Source organism: Sciurus carolinensis, chromosome 16, assembly GCF_902686445.1.
Source record: "Sciurus carolinensis chromosome 16, mSciCar1.2, whole genome shotgun sequence".
NCBI lineage: Eukaryota > Metazoa > Chordata > Mammalia > Rodentia > Sciuridae > Sciurus > Sciurus carolinensis.
In genome coordinates, this window is record NC_062228.1 from 8,965,756 (window position 1) to 8,986,413 (window position 20,658).

The following is a 20,658-nucleotide window of genomic DNA, read 5'->3' on the forward strand; positions in this document are numbered from 1 at the left end:
AAGTTATCCAAATTATTGGCAGCTCTGTACACCCGCCTCGTCCCCAGAACCAGGGAAGCTAGGTGGTTGAGGACCCATTCTCTCCCTGAAATTCTGAACATCATTTAGGTGGCAGTAAGAGGCCAGAATAGTCCCAGTATATCCAGAGAAGGTAGAAAAATGACACAGAGCCTCCCTCCATTCTTAAAAAACCACCATTCACCTAACCAATGTGGGCCCTTCCCTTAAGACTTCTCCAGAATTTTAGACCCCATAGTCAAAGATGAGAGACTTAAGAGCCGGGTTGGAGACTAGATTTCTGCTCATCGAGATTTTCCACGCGTGCAATTCGTCACAACAGAAAAGCTACCATTTACTGTACGATAATAACACACCACACTCTGTGATCTTCATTTTATGTCAGTTATTCAGTGTACATGACAGCTTTATGGGATACTGTCCCCAATAACACATAAGACACTGAGACTGAGAAAGGTTAAGTCTCTGGGCTAAAAACAGCTAGCCTAAGTCCTGTCCAATTCCAGAAATCTTTTCATGACACCACAATGATCCCCTGCCAGGATTACTTATTAAGCCCCTTTTGTTCTTAGGTTCTAGAGACTTGAGATAACAATTAGAAATGAGGTGCAATTCATGCTTTCAAACTGTTCATGTTCCCTGGAAATTTCATGTGGCAAGCTCTGTGAGTGACAGGGCTTAGAAGGTAAATCCTTCTGGAAAGGACATTTTAGTAGAGAATGAAGCTGTGGTGGTGATATTTCAGACGGTGGTCCAAGGATAACAAGATCAGTATGTGTGTGTGTGTGTGTGTGTGTGTGTGTAGGGTAGATGGGAGCCCAGAGATGCCTGAGGTAAGCTCCCTGGAGCCCTGGGGATTGGCCAGACTGGCCAGTTCTGTGTACCTTGGAATAGGGTTGCCATAGCCTCACTGTGTCCTGGAGCAGGGTCTACAAGGACCCACTTGGCCACCAGCCTGGGAATGCCGAAGCAGAAAGGCAGACAATCCTGGCTCCTTTCAGACCTGGGTAATGAGGAGTTCAAGTGGATGAGACAGGTGTGGACAACAGCAGTCAGATTCTGCTGGACTCTGAGCTTCTTTGCTTCAGCTGCCAGGGCATCCCGTCCGGGGCTGGGCTGCTCTAATTCTGGAGAGACGCCTGAACCACAGGAGCAAATTGCTCTGCGCCGATGTGTTTGCTAGCAACAGGATCGGGGCCAAGCCTGGTCCACTAGCTCCGAGAGTGGCAAGAAATTAATCAGCATCGTGATCTGACAGCTGGGCATGGAGGACTTTCTGACCACCTCCTGACATCTCTCCTCCTTATCCTGGGGAAGTTTGCATGAATATCAAGCAAGGTCTCCTCCTGTCCCAACTCCCCCAGCGGCTCTGGATGGGAAGAGCTTGTGGACGTACCTGTGTGTTACCTGTGGCTCTTATTCCCATCTGCAACCTTCTCTCCCCTCTCCCCAGCCCATAAATAACCCGGGACTCCTTGGACACTGGAAGGGGTGGCCCTCCACCTTGACAGTGGCATTAGTCTGTCCCAGAGAGGAGACAGCTATGAACATCAGCCTAAAATGACTAAGTGGCAACAGTGCGTGGAGTTAAGGCCACCTGAGAACGGGAGAGAGGCAGACTCAGCCCCTGTGCCTGTCCAATGTCTGCATCTGCCCTGTGGCCATCCTGGAAAACCCCAGGAAAAGCTTGGGAAGGCTGCTACAGCATGGCGGCTCAGTGCCTGCTCTTCCTGCGGTTGCCATCCCCTATTCTTCCTTCCATCAAGGCCAATCTCTGCTTTTCCTTCAACACTCAGCTTAAGGGATCCCATTCTCCCAGATGACCCTCCTTCCCACAGAGCCAGATCTGGACACTCTTTTTAGCGTTTCTAGTGTTTGTATGTATGAAGTGTTTCCTTTGTGCTGGAATAACGATGTTTTCCAGGCATCCTATGCAGTGCCTTTATTATGCTTTCCCTCTTACAGAGCGGGAATCAAAGTTCAGAGTAGCTGAGAAACTTTTCCGAGACCACATAGCTCTAAGTGGTGAACACAGGACTTCAGCTGAAGTTCATCTGACGCCTCATGCAGCCCTTCATTCTTGTGTTGTGCTGCCTGTTGTTTGGAGCTATCCTTTTACATGATTGCTCTCTCCTCTAAAAGGTGAGCTCTCAGTGGGCAGAGACTGGAACTTTTTGGTTCATGGGTTCTCAAGGCATGGGGCAGTGCTTGGTTTGTAAAGAGAAATGGATTGACGATCAAGAGCAACTGACCCTGGTGGGAAGTGCAGGAGAATAGGGCAGTTCTGTCCTGGAGAAGATTCTGATAGTCTCAAAGGAAGTGTCTACAGGAAAAAATGATTGGCCTTGGTTAGAACTTCAGGAACTCTGCTGGGGCAGGGGCTGCTAAGAGCGACCGTTATTAATAATGATAAGTGACATTTTCAGAGAATCCAGCAAACTCCTGAATCTGGGCTAAGTGACTTTCTTTATATGACCTTATATAATTCCCAAAAGAACTCATGAAATTCCTGAACTTCATGAATAATCATAAACTACTATTATGCCCTTTATGTAGATGGGGAAATTGAGGCTAAAAAACAGAACTGGAAGAATTCCAGTCCAGATCTGTCTCACTCAGAGCTCTTCTTTGGTCCAAGCAGACCCTTTCTTCTTCACCTTGCAAATGGGAAATCCACCTTCACGGGCCACTGATGCTCATTTGAGGCCTTTTCTTACTCCCCAGGAAAGGGGCTAGTCTTCCACTGAACAGGTGTTCCTGCTGATTCTGCAGGCAGCCTACAGTGGCACTGGCCTGTCCAGCTGAGCAGCCTCAGGAGAGCCTGTGGGATTTCTCATGGTCAATATTTCTGTACAGGGAGAGTCAAGAAAACCCTCGGAGTCACCATGCCTGCTGTCTTCTCTGAGATCAAGGTTGAAGTTCAACCTTCCTCAACCCTCTAGAGACAGTGAAAGAAATGTTGTATTCTTTTTCACTTGAGACAGGGAAAGACAGTTTTATTTTCTTTGTAGCTTAGTATGTCTCTTCTACCCTATCCAACAAAAACCTCAAACCTCCTTTGACATGATGATTCTGCAATGGTCCCCTTGTACAGATGTGTGGATATAGATTATACAGACATTTAAATAGAGGCAAAAAGAGATTAAATCCCATGCCCAAGGTCACAGAGCCAGACAGCAGCAGGGCCAGGACTCAAATCCAGATTATCTGACTCCAGAGACAAATAAATTTATTACACCTGAGAAAAATACCACAAAGAAAATATAAAGTCATATAAGGACGTACAACATGGGAAGCTATGAAGTCTGGGAATGTTAGTTGAACTCTTTAGGCCTCAGTTTTCTCAGTTCTAAAATGGGTATGATGTTAATAGAGGGTTAAGAAGATTAAATGACAATATGCACACAATGCTTAGCAGAGTTAGGAAAAATGAGGAAAGAACAAAACATGGTAACTCTTAAAAGAGCAGATCTCATGGAATACACAAATCACTGATCAAAAGTTAAACAAAGACTGTATGTCATGAGGTGGAAGGAATCAGCCGTCTAAGGAAGGGACTGAGGGAAAAGAGACGCTGTACCATGGGCAGTGTGTCCCTATACCCCGAAGGTCAAGTGACCAACTTCAGTGCAAGGGTTTGGCCCAGATGGTAACCAGGACCCACCCGGGTCTCCTCTTCCTCACTCAGTGCCACCGAGCAGCGATGACGACAGAGTGAAATGAAGAGACAGCACAGGCGACTGACCACTCTCAGCCTTCACACCTGTTCCTGTCCATTCTCTAGACCCAGGCCAAGCCACAGCCCCAGCCTCCAAGTCTAAAGACGGACTCCTGAAATATTCTCTCTAGGATATATATAAAATTATTAAAATATTGTATATAATTCTATGTATAGAATTCCTAAAATAAATTTATATATAATTTTACATAATATATAATTATATGTGAAATTATATATAGAAAATATAGACATATATATTTCTCCAAGTCACCTTATTATTTGTTTCTGCTAAGAAAGAGAAATCATTCCTGAGTGAATGAACTTAAGCTATTCCTTTATGGCTGGGCCTCTGGTGACAACTTCTCCATCCTCCTTTGCAGTTGATCAGACCCAGAGAGCCTGGACTCCACCTCCAGCATGACAGAAATCTTAAATGACATAGGGAGCATTCACGTGGGCTTTCTCCCGCCTCACAGCCTAACTGGAAACGTGGAAGCGGCTTCTTTTATTTGTTTCTGCAGCACAAAAGGCTTTGGAAAAGAGGGTGGTCCAGGGTGGTTTGCTAGTAAGAAGCCAGGGCTAATGAGAAGATAAACCATATTTGTCAACAAGTCTGGTAAGTTAGCCCTCGTCACCAAGTCTAATAACACCCCTGTTTGCTGTTATCTTCTGAGATAACTGGGTGTTTATTTATTGAGTGGTCAGGGCTAACAGGGAGCTGCAAGGGCCTTTCCTTCTAGGTCACAGGGAGGATGAAGAGCAGATGATCTCCTTATATGCAGTTCTTTCAGGGAGAGAGAGAGTGTCTCTGGTAATATTGCTTCCCTAGGGCAGAAAACGTAAAGTCACATGAAAAAGAGAGAGAAAGAAAGAAAAAACTCATTTCAGTATTTTCCTACTGAATTATCTGGAAACCATTGACCAAAAGACTGATGAGTAGGATGAGATTCCGGACTTTCATTATAAAGAATTTGAGGCCTATTCATATTTTCAGAATACAATGAGGTTCTCTGAGACTGAGAAGTAGACTCAAATTCCACCTGAAGGGCACTTTGGCAATGGACTTTATAGGATTCATCTTCCAGTCTTTCTTTGGTCCAAGCAGACCAAATTTTTAGTACTGTAGCACTTGAGGGTTGGCACCTGGGGTCAAGACTGAAATTCTAGGCACGTGTAAAAAGGTTCTGCTGACGAATCCAGGTCCTACTGATACTCACTACCCTTCTGACCTCACAGGAGACTACTGAACACTTCTGACCCTCGGGGTAATAATGATGTTTACCTTGCAGGATTCTAGAAGATAACTTCTCTATGGTTCTGGTTCTGGTGGGTTCTCAAGTATGAGATCCCCTCCATCTTCCCTGGGAGGACTTAGCCATGAGTGAGAACTCTTGTTCTTGATTCTCGTTAATTTTTCTGACTCCAAACTATTGTGATTTTGTGTAGGCATCTTCCCACAGTGTTTCGGTTTGTATAGATCAAATTGCATCTGCTTTGTATTATAATGGTAGGGAGGCATCGTGTATCTTTTCACAAATTAAAAAAGTTTTATTATGGGGAATTGTGAACCTGTACAAATGTGGTCAGAATACCACCTTCCTCAGAAGCCGTCAATCCATGGCCAACTCTGTCCCACCATCAGGCACCCCTACTCTGACTTAAGATCTCGTTCATCCCACAATGTTACTTCCCTTATTCCTATAGTAGTTAAGGATTTGTAAATGAAAAAAGGTATAAGTTGAATAAATATTTAAAGGAACCACATTATAAAATACAGAGGTTACTTCCCCCCAAACTTTTGGGTTTTGTGATTGAGTTTTGAGCCCAAGGTAATGGTAAGATGGTAGTGGCGGGTGGGGAAGGAGCCATGCCCCTTAGCTAATCCAAGTCCAAATGCTGATTTAACAGCTGCATTACATGAATAAAGGGGAGCAGGAGATTCCTATTGCTCACTTAGTCAAACTGCTGCTAGAAGCAACCAGAACAGGACAGGAGAAAGGCATGAGGTCTTTGGAAAGTCCTGTCGTTACGAGCATTGTTAACAGAACCAAATAATAAGATGACAAGAACAACGCCAGGCCTAAGAGACTCCAAGCACGATTTTGCCTGATCTGGTATTGTCTCCATGGATTCCAGAGGGAGACGACTCTTCAAGGCAGCGTCAAAACATTACCTCGTATCCCTTCACGCTGTCTCCCAGGGCCTCCACAATCCCAGAGCACTCGAATCCGGGCACCAGGGGAGTCTTGGGAGGGTTGTCAATATTCCCTTGTCGCACCATCAAGTCAATGAAGTTCAAACCACTGCAAAGAGCAAAGATGAAAAGAGAGAAATGCAAAATGAGATGAATCGAACCAACAAAAAACAGCCCTGGTCTGGCTTTCTTTTCTTCTCTTCCTGCCCCCACCTCTTTCCTTCTCTCCTTCTTTCCTTCCTTCCTTCCTTCCTTCCTTCCCTCCTCCCTCCCTCCCTCCCTGCCAAAGCGTCCCTCGTAGTGATGCCACTTATCTAGATGTCACTAATAATACAAAATTCAATTATCTCTATGCTGAGGAGTGCTTTTCTGATATGAAAATAGCTGCTGTTCCTACTCTAGTTCAAAAGAGCCCCTTTGTTCTCCCGTGGAGTCTGTTAACTCTTATTTTAAGAACACATATTGACTAGCCTGGTCATTGGACACCAAGCACTTGATCAAGGGTAAAAAATATACTAGCTAATGTTTACAAGCAGATGCGTGGCCAGCAGCCAGACACAATGGCCACCAGCCAATCTGTGAGAAAGGGAGAAAGAGAAAGGAGACCTAATTTAAAAGGCCTCAAAATAGCCAAGCATCTCTCCTGCATCACAGGATACACCAAGCCAGTGCTATGCGTGAACAGTCTCCAGGATGGTGCCTGTGAGCTGTCACCTGAAGATGACTCAAAGAGGAGAGCTCAAGGGGTGGATCTAGAACAACTGAAGTATCTGTTTCAAAAATCCAAGGTACCTCTGGGTGAGAGACATTATTAGGTATTTTCTATTAACACAATATTTTGAAATAAGGAAGTTATTAAATATATCAAAGTCATCTTTGATAGATAGATTCCAATATATCTTGATCCTTAATATTTGATTCTAATGATGCTTCCAGTGCACCAAATGATTTTATTTTCTAGAACTACTCTTGGGAATTGCGTTGAACACCTACTTGCTAATCACACGGGGAACACATTCCATCAAACGTGCATTTTTTTCCAAAAGATGTGAATCTAATGTGCTTCTTATTTTCATAAGCCTCCACCTGAGAGAGACTGGAGTTATGGAAACCAGACTCCTCAGAACAAGCCAGGGATCATTAGCACCTACCACAGCTTCCCTTCCAAGTGAGGCCGCCTGAACTGTTTTAAAGCATATCTTGCTCTTTCCTTCCCTGTCCTCTCAGGAGCCAAGAAAGCATCCAATCCCATCTTGGCCCCTGGCCTTGCTCACTGCTCTCATCTACGCAGAATGGAAAGAGGCAGGGAGACGGCTTTAAGGGTGGGTTCAAAGTCACCATTGTCCCCTGGTCTTCCTGACTGTGAAACAGGCCAGTTTCACACACTGCCCTAGCTGGCGCATCTCCTGAGGCTGCCCCTTGAAGGCGGCTGCGGGCCTCATATTGCTTGGCTTCCAGAGCGCCTGGCACACAACAGGCCCTGAGAAACCCAGGAGAGTCGCTACCCAAGTAACCGCTGCTGGAGGAAGAAATAGCCACCGATATGCAAAACTCTGTGCTTCCAGGTTAAACACTAGTTCCTTTTAAAAATCAGTAATGGATATATTTCTGAAAGGTACATGTGTTGTACTTTGGTGGCAAACAGTTACTTAGGTCATTCTTGAACCAAAATGTTCTCTAATAAACAACCTGTTCTTAAGAGCATTGTAAAAACAGAGGCCAAATCCCTCTTCTACCACTTCCACCCATGTCACTTAGGTAAGTGACTCGGCCTCCCTGTGCTTTGGCCTCCCATCTGTAAAACGAGGGTCTGGTGGCACCCGCTTCCCGGGGTGAAGAATGCAGGCGAGGGAAGCACGTAGCACAGCGTGGGCCACAGCCAGGAGCCACAGTGCCGGCTTCAGATGCATGGCTGCCCGGAAGAAGGCAAGGACTGGGTGCAATGAGAGGAAGAGTCCCATTAAAATGGCTGGCAATGGTGTCCCAGCTGATGTGGAGAGACTTCAGCTACCTATGAACCTCCCTGGTATGAAACAGCTCCTTTCTTGCACAACCGGGTAAATAAAGCATCACTGTCGAACAACCCAAAGCAAGCTCCATCTCACTCCACGCCTATGTTAGCTCAGGGCTTCCCAAGCCCCTGATGAGGACGTGTCCAGAGACACCATGACAGCTGTGCACACAGGAAAGGTTTCATCCTGGATGCACACCAAGCTACCAGTCGGGCTGTCCTAACACCGTCAGCATGGCTGGGCCCGGAGGCTGGAAACTGAGAGCCAGCCACTGAGTCTCACAGGGGACGCCTCAGGCTGACTTGATAGAAGCCTGCAGCTCCCCATGGCCTTGATAAAGCATTCGGCAGCTCCACCAGGTCTTGGTGAATGCCACCTGTTTTCAGGAAGCAGGGGTACTCTGAGACATGGGGACAGGGTGGTGCCATTTGTTTCTTCACAAAGGAAGGACGTGAACCATTGGTAAGGGGCACATTTACATGTCATATCAGACCCGTGTTGTGATGCCTTTCTCCTCACGGGTAGAGCTAGCATTTGCTGAAGGTTTAATTTGTGGCAGGAACTGGGCTGAGTGCTTCACTTTTGTTATTTATGAATCAATAATACTCCTATGAATTACAAATCATTGAACCCATTTTTAGATGAGGAAGCCTGAGACAGATGAAGTAACTTTACTATTAAGAACTGCTTAAGGTCACATCTTCAGAAAATGGGCAGGTCAGGACTTGAATTCAAGCAAAGTGTAAACTTGACCCCCTATACAATATCCTCTGCCGCCTCTCTATGGGAACTTCCCACCCACCGCACTGGGAGAGAGGGCATATCCAGCGGCCATATTTGGAACCCCCTTATCTCTTCCCCTTGTTTGACAGCTGATTGCAGCAGGGGTGGATCCAAGGTTGGAAGAGTTGCCATTCATAATCTTAGCAGGAGCATATTCCTTAATGTGAATAAAGGAGCTGGTCCCAGAAATGGGTGTCCCCTCAAAAGTCATGAATGCAGAAACGCACAGCAAGAGAACAGCTGAGCCACAGGAAGGGTGTCGCAAGCGAGATAGGCCTGAACTGGAGGGACCTAGCCGACCTGGGCACTGGGAAAGTAAGTGCAAAGCCAGTAGGTGGAGGACAGAGATCAGAGTCCACCCAACACCTGCACCAGGACAACTGGCCACCTTCCGCTGCCGAGTTACCTAGGATGGCCCTGGTGAGGACGGTTCCACTGGCCTGCTGCCTCTGTCCCTTTTCATTCCACACGTTTTTATAATGGAATCTCTTTGCATGGGCTACCCATGTGATCTCTGTCCCACAAAGTCAAAAGATACAAACTAAAGTACCATAATCAATTACCCCCATACGCCATTGCACCATTTTTTACTTTTTTTTCTTCAAAAAATAAGTAACATTGTTTAGCAATATTAAGCCAAAGCCACACAGACAGCAAAACCTATGAGCTTGAACTTGGGTCAAATAGTTTATTTTTCCACCACAACAGAAAAACACAGGAGTCTATCTGCTATACACCTCCACAATTACAGTTTCTAGTTCTCGCTAAGATAATTTGATTTTTAGCTGAAAACTTCTGGGGGTGGCCATGACTACATCTAAGTGACTCAGGAGCACGCGGGGGTGATCTTCAGACACTCTCTTGCTTAATTTGTATACAACTCTTGAACATTTGAGATCATTGCAAACAAAATAGCTTTGGATAGTGCTTGGCATAATGTTCTGCTAGGTAATCCCATTTTTCTCAAAGATGGGTATAATTTTAATAAACACAATAAATCTTTTATTTTTCCTCCTCTGCTACATTATTAGTCAGAGGCTATGTATAAAGGGTTATTATTGAGATGAAGCATCCTGAAGCAGGAAAGGCAGAAATTTGAGAAAAAGGACCCAGGAGTGGGTGCAGGGACTCTAAACAAGAGGAGGAATCTGCAGGCATGTGGCAGAAGATACGAGGAAATCAGAGGGCAGTCCTTCTAATAAATAACGCTGTCTTACATTTACATAGCATAGCACAGTTTACAATGTGCTTTGGTACAAATCTCATTAAACTTTGTAAGGATTCCAGAAAAGCAACAAGTGCAGATGTTATTGTTCCCGGAGGCAGGAGGATCGTGTGTTCAAAGCCAGTCTCAGCAACTCAGCGAGGCACTTGGCAACTCAGCAAGACCCTGTCTCTAATAAAATATAAAAAAGGACTGGGGACGTGGCTCAGTGGTTAAGCATGCTTGGCTTCAATCCCAGTACAAAAAAAAAGATGTGAACACTAAGACGCACAGAAGACACCTGACTTGCTAAAGGCAGCCCAATTAGTATGTGACAAAGCTGAAGCTTGAGTCACCATCTTCAGGTTCCTTGCTATTGTACATCCCAGGATGCCATGAAATCTCAAATGGAGGTAAATCAAATGCTACTAAATTTGAAATTTTTCAGAGTCAGGGGCAAGAAGACGAAGAAAAACTGGCAAAAAAAATACAATGTAGTGCCTGGGTTCCAGCCTCTGCTCTGCCATCCATCAGCTGGGACCTTGGCTTAGTTTCTGAGGCCCTCCCCCTGATCTGTGCTCCCCATGGTCCTCTGTTGGGTGGGTTCTGCCTACAAGGGAATCAGAATCCAAGCACAGGATGGGATGTGGAGGTGTGACTTGGATGCTTAGACTCCGTGGAGGAGCTGAGGGCTAGCCACAGCCTCCTCACGGTCTGCCCTTTGTTAAGTGAGGGATGTCACCTGTGATGTCTCATGAGAGAAGTTCAGTGTCCTCATCGTGTGTTCTGCCAAAGTCCACAGCATTGCTTTCACCACAACAGTGCTGCAGGTTAGAGACCCAGTGTGGACCGTTTCCATCTCCATTTTATACAAAAATGAAAAAAAAGAAAGCAACACTGAGAGAGAATGAAGTACCTTGCCCAAGATCACAGAGCAGGTCCCAGAACTGAAAAGATGAACCCTTGTTACGAGACAGTCAGCTTGTGTTTCTGAGCCCTAGGCTGCCATTCCCTTACCTATAAATCAAAGTACCCTGATGAGTATATTTTCCCCAAACTTGTCGTTTGAGATACATGAATTTTTATATGCTAATAGTCTCAAAAGAAGACACAAATTATTTCTTTAAAGATATCACAAAGTGAATGACTAATCAACCAGTCCAGTTATAGTTTATTAATTATTCAATTTGAGATGAAAATTGATCCAAAGAAGGAGTTTACCAAAGAGGAGACAGGTGGACATGGAGAAGGCTCCTTTCTTGAATTCTGGTGAAAGGAAGGCAGGGATTGCCCATAGGAAAGAATTTTAGGGTTCTTAGCATTCTGTTCTTTCATCAGATTGTCTGTAGCTTCAGCACTGACCATGGGAATCCAACATGGTCAGACCATGACATAAAACACGATGGTGAAAGTCTCCCTTTCCTTCAACCAACTTGTCTATGGACACAGATCAACGGACAGCCCCATTGTTCTAGCCAGCTTTTTTGCTGCTGTGACTAAAAGGACCTGACCAGAACAACTGTAGAGGACGAAAAGTTTATCTGGGCGCTCACAGTTTCAGAGGTCTTAATCCACAGACAGCAGGGTCCATTCCTCAGGGCTCAAGGTGAAGCTGAAAATCATGGCAGAAGAGTGTGGCAGAAGGAAGCAGCTCACATGATGATTAGGAAGCAGAGAGAGAGAGAGGTCTCCACTTGCCAGATACAAATATACACCCCAAAGCCTCGTCCCCAATGCTCACCTCCTCCAGCCACACCCCACCACTTCAGTTACCACTCAGTTCATCCCTATCGGGATTAATTCACTGATTGGGTTAAGACTCTCACAGCCCAATCATTTCCCCCCTGAACCTTCCTGCATTGTCTCACACATGAGTTTTTGGGGGACACCTCACATCCAAACCATAACACCCATTATATAGGTTGATCTTATGCTCAACAGAAATCCCATCTTGCCCCTTCGATGGCCCAATGAAGGTGCAGATTGCAGAGAAATGACCTTCCTAAGCCATTATCTTACTGCAGGAATACAACTGAGCACACCAGGTGTTAACATACGTGTTCACTTCTCTACGAAAACGGGATTTTACTCAAGTCTCAGCACACAGGCTGGCTACAGGGGTCTTTCAGGCCCCATGTCGTACGTAAGCTGTTATGGATCTTTCTTTACACTAGCTGTTTGAATGCCCTGAGCTAAATTTGTGACATTTGTTCAACTGTCTTACTGCTTGACTGTCACTGCAACTTCGAAATGCTTTGGAAGTTCCAATTTAAAATACCTGATCACCTCTTACCACTGTTTTCAAAACTTATGTGCACAAGAATTCCCAAAAGGAATTTGTAAGTGTGTGTATGGTGCGGGTGGTGGGTAGTACTGGGGATTGAACTCAGGGACACTCGACCACTGAGCCACATCCCCAGTCCTGTTTTGTATTTTATTTAGAGACAGGGTCTCACTGAGTTGCTTAGCACCTCACTTTTGCTGAGGCTGGTTTTGAACTCATGATCCTCCTGCTTCAGCCTCCTGAGCCACTAAGATTACAGGCAAAACCCAAATCGTAGGACTCTCCCCCAGGGTCCTGACTCTGTCTGAGGTGACGTCCCAGGTGTTACATTTCTAAAAAGTTTTAGGTGATGCTGAGACTACTGGTCTGGTGCCCTGCTTAGAGACCAGCTCATCTGTCATTCAAGCCCTTTTTAGAATGAGATAGGGTAAATATTAATAGATGATCATTAGATAGATATGAAAATGAAAATCTCTCTCATTGTCCTCAAGGGCAGTTGAACATTTTGACCCTGATCCAGAAGATCATATTTACCCTGGTTAAATGTGGTCATATTAGGTTAGATTCATCATTCCAATTTGCCCTTCTTTTTCTTGGATCCTAATTCTTTCATCCAAAAAACTGGCTCTGCCTCCTGGATTTGTATCTTCAGAAAATGTGGCTGTCATGCCATTGATTTCAACGTCCAACATGCTAATAAAAATATTGAACTGGCTGTCACATTCCTGGTTCTTAAGGATGTTTATGAAAACTATAAAAGTTAGCAGGGAGGAAATGTAAAATATAAGGCTAGCTGACATCAGAAATTTCTTCAGATCATAAGCTCTTATGATTCTATGAAATACCATCAAGAAGTGTTGAATGCATGTGTAATAAATAGTAAGTACTCAGTAAAGGCCACGATACCCGACTCTTAGAGGGTTATGGCAGTCAATTCCTACCCTCCACGGTAGTAATTTCAAGCAGGGGGGTTCCCCTTGAGCCGTGGAAACAATCGCCTTTTGGATGCGTGTCAGGATCCTCATGGTCGTGTGGCCATCCTGTTTTTTCCTAAATGTGCATTTCCTGGCCCCAGATCTGAGTATCTCTTTACTTAGGCCTATTCTCATTGCCATAAAAGTTGTGAAGGACCACTACTAGCCCAATGTCAGTTTCTGTCAAGAAGAGAAATGTTCAAAAAGGGATGGGTGCTTTCTGAAAGGGCTCTTCCACAGGGCCTTGTGACTTTGGGAGGGGCCCAGAAAGCTAGAAGAAACATGAGAAACCCCATACTGATTTTCCTGATGACAGAGCATGAGGAGAAAAGGAATTGATTTGTGGCTAGCAACTGTAAGGTATGACATTTATGAGGTGTTTACTATGTATCATGCATGGTGCTAAGTGCTTTATGTGCATGATATCATTTAATTTTTATGCCACCAATAAACAATGCTAAGAGACAAATGATATCATCCCTACTTTACAGAGAACAAAATCGAGACGCATCTAGGTTTGCAAAGTTGCTACGTTGAAGTAAGCAACATGGATTCAGAGCCTGTGCTCTTGACTACTGTACTTTGCTACTGAACTTTGCTTGCCTTTTGAAAGAGCATCACTAGATATTCCAAGTTACATAGATGAGACCTTCCTTTAGTCAGTTTTTCAACACTGTGACCAAAATACCTGTGGAGGACAACTTAGAGGAGGAAAAGCTTATTTGGGACCAACAGTTTCAGAGATTCAGTTCATAATCTGGACCCAAGGTGAGGCAGAACATCATGGCAGACGGCATGGTGGAGGAGCAGTCCTCTGTTATTCATGGTAGGCAGGGAGCAGAGAGAGTGGAAGGGGCCACAAGAAGATGAATTCTTCCAGGGTACGTCACCAGAGACCTATTTCCTCCAGCCATGCCCCACCTGCCCACAGTGACCACCCAATTAGTCCATCCAAACTAGGATAAAGTGATTAGGTTACAGCTCTCACAGTCTAATCATTTCATCTAACATAGGAGCTTTGGAGGACCCCTCGTAGCTACACCGTAACACACCTCTGTACTCAACTAGCACATGGAACACTTACTGTATACCAAGCAGTGTCCTAGGTACTGAATACCCAAAATTAACAAATTTGAAGTGCTCACAGGAAAATAGGCCCATAAAAGCTGATTATATTATAATGTGAAGAGTTCAATCATGGGGTCAAAGTGGCGACCAGGCCACCGGCAGGGGTGCTAAGATACAATGCAACCACAAAGTCAAAACATTAACCTCCAGGAAGTTTCCAAAAGAATAGTCCTAGTGTCCTCTGCCACTGCCAAAGTCAAGCTTAAATCCTGAGCTCTGGCTTTCTGGCTTCTTCTGAGGGGGTGTGCTTGACCTCCTTCAGCCTTGATTTTTTTTCATCTCATAAAACCCTAGGAATGTTGGTGTGGATTGAAGGTGACAGCATAGGTTGGACAGAGTCCCTTGCATACAGTAAGTGTTCAGAAGTATGAGCTGCTGTCATCATCATCGTCATCAGCATTGTCACACCAAGAAGGCATCAAAAGTCAAGGTCCCTGGGAAACAGGTGCACAGTCTGATTTGCACGCAGGTCTGACAGGGAGTGTTCTAGGAAGCAATACCTAGATCAATGTGAGGGAAGCTGGACTGGACAGAGGTAGATGTCTCTGCTACACTAGTGAAGAGGTTTCAGCTCATCCATGGAAACTTCCAAGGCTAGTATGGCCCCTTGGGTAATTCTGAATCAAAGCAAGGACACCAGTACCACTCCATCAACTAGTGATGGGTTGAGGCTACCCCCAGGGAGGAATGCAGTTTGGGACAAGGAGCCTACCTGAAGCTGAGGGCAATTCCTCAGGAGGGGACAAGGGGCAAGCTGTCAGCAGCCATCACTCCCAGTAACTGGAAGAATATGTACAGAGGTCCTAAAATATCGCTCTGGTGGTGGCAGAAGCAACCAGGACACCCTTAACACACTCCTTCTGCCCTGGGATGGAACAGGTGACTTCTCTCATATCGCAAGAGTGGTGGCGTCATTTCCCCTTTTGGGGTTCTGTTCCCTCACAGTTACAGATATTTGTCACTCACAGTGAACATTTATGGGGCTCCTTTGCATGGTGGTCCCTGAGGAGGAAAGATCTAGGGTTTCTTACAACTAATGGTGTGAAGTCAGAGAAGACATTGAGATCTTTAAGTAGAGACCTGAAAGAATGAAAGGGAAATGGAGGAATTAAAGGGCTTGAAGAATCAAGAAAGGGACTAAGGAAAAAGAAAACAGAAAATGATGGCAGGCAGATGCATTACCGAAATGCATGTAGGATTGGCATACTGTTTGGGAAAAATCCACATGAAAAATAGAAGTTCAGGTTTTTTTACATGTTTGTGGGAAGTTGAGGTCATAGAACTCTGGAGGAGATGTGGGCATCAGGAAAACACCATGAAATTCCAAATGGGAAGCTTTTACCAGCCTCCTCCAGGTGGGCATGGATGGCCCCAGAATTCACGACCGCTTCTGCCAGCTCTGGGAAGGACCAAACAGACCTAACGTGAGACTCTGACAAAGTAAACACAGAAAAATAAAAATAAAAAAAAGGTAAGCCCGTCTTCATTCTGCCCTTGTCTTGCTGATAATACGTTCATGAAAGCCCTTGACTCCAATCCACATGGGGTCAAAGAAGCAGATGTTGATCCATTTCCTCATACCCTGAGAACCGTAACTTCTGTTTCTCTTTCTTCATCTCAACTGATACCTTGAAAATGCCTATGAAAATAGGCATTGATTGATCTCAGAAAATGTGTTCACGATTTTTTTCTTTCTCTTTATTAGTGCGTTCAAGCACCAGTTTTGTTCTCTCAAGTCTACAGATTTACCTGCTTGGAAGAAAATAGTGTTCAAAACAAAAATATCTTATGTACCTTAATCTCATACAGCATCTTATCCGAAGACAGACAGAATGCCCTGGATGGACGGTAGGATAGAGAAGTCACCTGGTTCCATCCCAGGGCAGAAGGAGTGTGTTAAGGGTGTCCTGACCTGCTTCTGCCCATTACTAGTTCATGGCTCTCAATACTGATTCCCTCCTAACCCTGCACACCCTCCCTAGCCACTACTTTTAGATAAGATCAACCTCGCCGTCATGAAAGACATCTGAAATTCTCTGGTGCATTTGATGCTTCTTCATAATCTTTACTTACTAAGTAAATACTGCTGTTGTTGCCCCCCCCCCATGACTTTCCCATTACAGATGCAGGCATAATGAGGGTAATATAGCTCAGGATATAGTTGTACGAGCTATATCCTTTGTTGCTACTGTGTCTGAGAAAGGAAATATGTTCAGATCTTATGTTCAAATTAGTATTCAAGACACACTTCAGTAGTATTTCCAACACTGAACAAAATAGCCAAGTAGACGTATATAGAATATGAATATCTAGAGTCAGTTTTCAACAGAAACAGAAAAGCATGGTACAGGCAGGTCCAGCACCCCCCTCCCTGATGCCAAAACCAACCCTCTCAGTTTGGGGACCTGGAGCTATTTCTCTGCTCTCAGCCCCTTCTGGAGAGGCACCAGGACGTGTGTATTCCTATGCTGGCTCCTGAAGAGGTTGGCATCTCTCTGCTCCACGTGATGGTGACCAAGGCATTGATTTCAAATGGGCGCTTGGCGGTGACTGGCTGCATAGAGCATTCAATCTCATCTGATTTAAAATTCAATAGACCCCTTGTGTTTTGGGGCTTGGTCAGGCAATGATGTTACAACAGTGACAAGGCCATCTGTACTTCTCGGAGTTCAGAGGTCAGCAAAGAAATGATCACACACTACGGAATTCCACAAGAGGAGGCCATCTAAAGGTCAGAGTGAGCACAGAAAGGTAATTACTAAGCCGCTTCACTGGGATCAGGAAAGAACTCCTTAGGAATGGGTGTGTCCTTTGCTCTCGTTCCCTGACTTCTCCAGCTCCAGCCCACCTCTCCATGGGAAGGAAATACAGTACAGAGTGACCACAGCTTGAGTTTTCCACAGAGCCACAGAGGAGCTAGGATCATTGCGGAGAAACAGTCCATTTTTGCAGTAATGTGAAAGTTATGTCCAAAGACATTGCAGTTGATAAAAATAATGTTTAGTAACAGTTGTTTCCATAGGAAAAAAGCATGTGTGGGGGTAGAGTGAAGACTACAATAGTGCACAGTGGAACATCCCATGATGATAGAAACTTTCAGTATGGGTCCAATATGGCAGCCAACGACCACCCGTGGATACTGAATGCTGGAAATGGGTTAGCGTCACTCCTTAGTGACTCCGAACTTTAATTTTTGGCCAGTTGGTATTTAATTCACCTGAGAAGGTGCTAGTAGCAGCATCACTCCTACTGTCTTCCCTGTGGATTAGGAGCAACACTAGACATCCATGTTTCGACATTCAATGCTTGGCACAGGGCACATCAGGGCTGGCAAACGATGATTCCTCTGATGGAGATGCACACAGGAAAACGCCTAGGAGTCATTGAGTGCTCACCTTCTTCCTCCTTACGAGAGGGATTTTCCCCCAGCCATACTGGGCTGGCAGCATGGTATGCACTGGTATGAAAGGAGAACTGAGAAGGTCAAAGCCCTGCTAGGTCGCTGTGCTTTGAGAGAGCAAAGATTTACTCCTGGAAGGTAAGAAATAAATGTGAAAGGCGAACAAAGATACAAGGTTTAAAAGTCTGGGAGAACTTGAAGAGAGAGGAGAGAAAGTCTGGAGGGATGTAAATAGGAAAGCATGTTTGAGACATTCTCTGTAGCACTAAGGAATCCAGCTTTTATGATTTCTAAAGGCCCCAAGGTTTGACAGTACTTTTCAAAAAACCTGGAAGTTGGATTTCTACTCAAGGGAGTGAACTCAAGAGTGAACAGGCCCAGCTACCTTAGGGAAACAAGAGGAAAAAAGAAAAAGAAACAAAACTGTCCTAAGAACACAGGAAGGAGAGGAGCTCACCGTAAGTGTCATTGGCTAAGGACAGAGACAGAGACTCAAAGAGGACCGCAGCATGACAAATGCTTCTGCTATTTATTTCCTATGACGTAGAAGTTCCAGAGGCACAGACTACTGTCCCTCTACCATCAGACAGAGAAGGTCCTTGAACCTGGAAACACCGTCTCAGGAAGGTGGGCACATTGATGGCTGTGTTATGCATCCCGTCCTGACTGCAAGACTTTGAGCCAGAGTTTACTCCAAGGTCCCCAACTGGAACAATACTGGTGAATTAAGCTGGGATGATAAAGAGAAGCCAACTGCAAAATCATTGACACCAATCATAGGAATGGTGGGTTAATAGCTCCCCATTAGCAGACTGAACTAGGCATAGTCTAGATAAATGAAAAGCAGGGCTCTCTGATCCTAGACACGGGCTCCTTCTGTTTTAAAAGAGTGTCTGTAACTTGATAGACACCTGTCCAAAGATGAAAGTGACTGTGTTGGGAAGAGAGGGGGCTATGGAATGTGCAGTGTTGAGGATCTCATCAGAGTTCCTCGGGATCACAGGACTCACACCACCTGGGTGGGGCTGCCCCCCAGGCATCAGTGTGCATGAAGAGCAGCCAAGTCTCCTGGGAACAACGAACTTCACCCCAAGGGAAGAGCAGTTGGAGGATGTAAGCTAGGATGAAGGAGTCTATGGCAACATGAGAAAATCAGATCTGATCCTTCCCCTGCTAGGAGCTGGGGAGTGGATCCAGGGATGCTTCACCGTTGAGTTCATCCCCAGTCCTTTTTATTTTGTAATTGAGACAGAACCTTGCTACACTCTTCAGGTTGTACTTGACCTCCTACCTCTGCCTTCTGGGTAGATGGGAGTATGGGTGTGATTGGTGAGAAATTAAATACTTGAATGTAGTATTTGCCATCTCTCAGGCCATCTTCCCTCTCCAGGGGTTTGTGTCTAGGACAGGGCAGTGAAAAGAAGATACATTTTAAAAAGGTTCTTTTAAATGAAGGCGAGGTGTAGACCTTTCCAGGAAGACACGCTCTGGCTCAAATCCCAGCTCTCTGTCTTATTAGCTCTGTGATCTTTATTCCCCCATACTTGTTATTGGTCCATTATAGTTGCACATCATGGTGGGATTCATTGTGACATATTTAGCTGTGTGATCTTAAGTTCTCCTACCTCTCTGATCCCGTGTCTTCTTCTGTAATTGGTTGGCGTAAGGATGTGTACAGAACACTTAGTATCGTGACCAAGGCACAAAGTACTAGCTAAGGCTATGATGATAATAATAATGAGATGAGTTAGTGACGAGAACATCCTTAGATTAACCCCAGAGAGTGGGGGTCTGACTCCACCCTGGGTGGAGAAAAGATGGGGATGCACTCAGACTAGTAGAACAGGCAAGAGGAAAGGCTGAGTCAAGAGGACCAGGAGCACTGTGTTTCTAAAGACCTGAACCATCCCCTCAGAAGTGCCTCCCACTCTCTAAGGTGTGGAGGGGAGGTTGGGGACCCGGAGGGACCCGAGGTCCCCAGGTAGGAGCACTCTGGGAGTGTTGGGTGAGTGCTCTTGGAATGAGAGTCATCAGAAGAGGCACAGTGGGTTCTTGCTGAGAGTCGTGGCCTCCCGCACTCGGAACCCAATGTCAACAAGGAGAAAATTACAGAGCATCTTGAGTCAGGGACCTACTTCCCTGGCTGAGGGACAGCAGTCATTACCGAGCACAGAGCGGGAGTGTCTGGGTGCCTGAGAATGGGTTGTGCTAAGGGAAGGGGACAGCCTGAAAACCAGTTCACCACAAGTGCTCCCTCACAGACCTGCAAGCTGGAGGTCCTGGGATTGTTTGGCTTCTTTCTGGGGAAAATTGCTGGAAAGGTTGATGTTTCTGGTTGGAGAAAGTCATGATGAGAAGGGAGCTCAAGGCCACACTCACTCGATGGCTGCTCGTTACATCAGGAAGGTCAGATTTACTATCTGGAGGAAGCCCGGAATATACTTACTCAGCCTGTGAACGCCTATGAGTGCATCCTGTTAACCAAGCACCATGTTTGGCATCAATAGTCAAGTGGTAATAAAGTTTCTAGAACTTTCCAAGATCACCAAAGAGATCTAAAAGATGATGGCTTCAACATTTAAAATATTATCTATGGCACAAGAAATAAAAGCAAGAATCAACAACTGGGATAGATTCAAACTAAAAAGCTTTCTCTCAGCAAAGGAAACTATCAGAAATGTGAAGAGAGAGCCTACAGAGTGGGAGAATATCTTTGCCAACCATACTTCAGATAGAGCACTAATTTTCAGAATCTATAAAGAACTCAAAAAACTCTACACGAAGAATACAAATAATCCAATCAACAAATGGGCTAAGGAAATGAACAGACACTTCACAGAAGAAGATGTACAAGTAATCAACAGATATATGAAAAAATGTTCAACATCCCTAGTAATAAGGGAAATGCAAATCAAAACTACCCTAAGATTTCATCTCACC

The 20,658-nt window shown here is 45.0% G+C and overlaps 1 protein-coding gene across 1 annotated transcript in view; it reads right to left on the reverse strand.

The window, feature by feature from the left end:
- The window catches only part of Vat1l (vesicle amine transport 1 like), a 141,535-nt gene that overhangs the window by 110,723 nt on the left and 10,154 nt on the right, over positions 1–20,658 (reverse strand). The window contains exon 2 of the mRNA XM_047529028.1: positions 5,913–6,042. Coding sequence (XP_047384984.1) covers positions 5,913–6,042 — 130 coding nt within the window. The remainder of the gene's footprint in view (positions 1–5,912; positions 6,043–20,658) is intronic.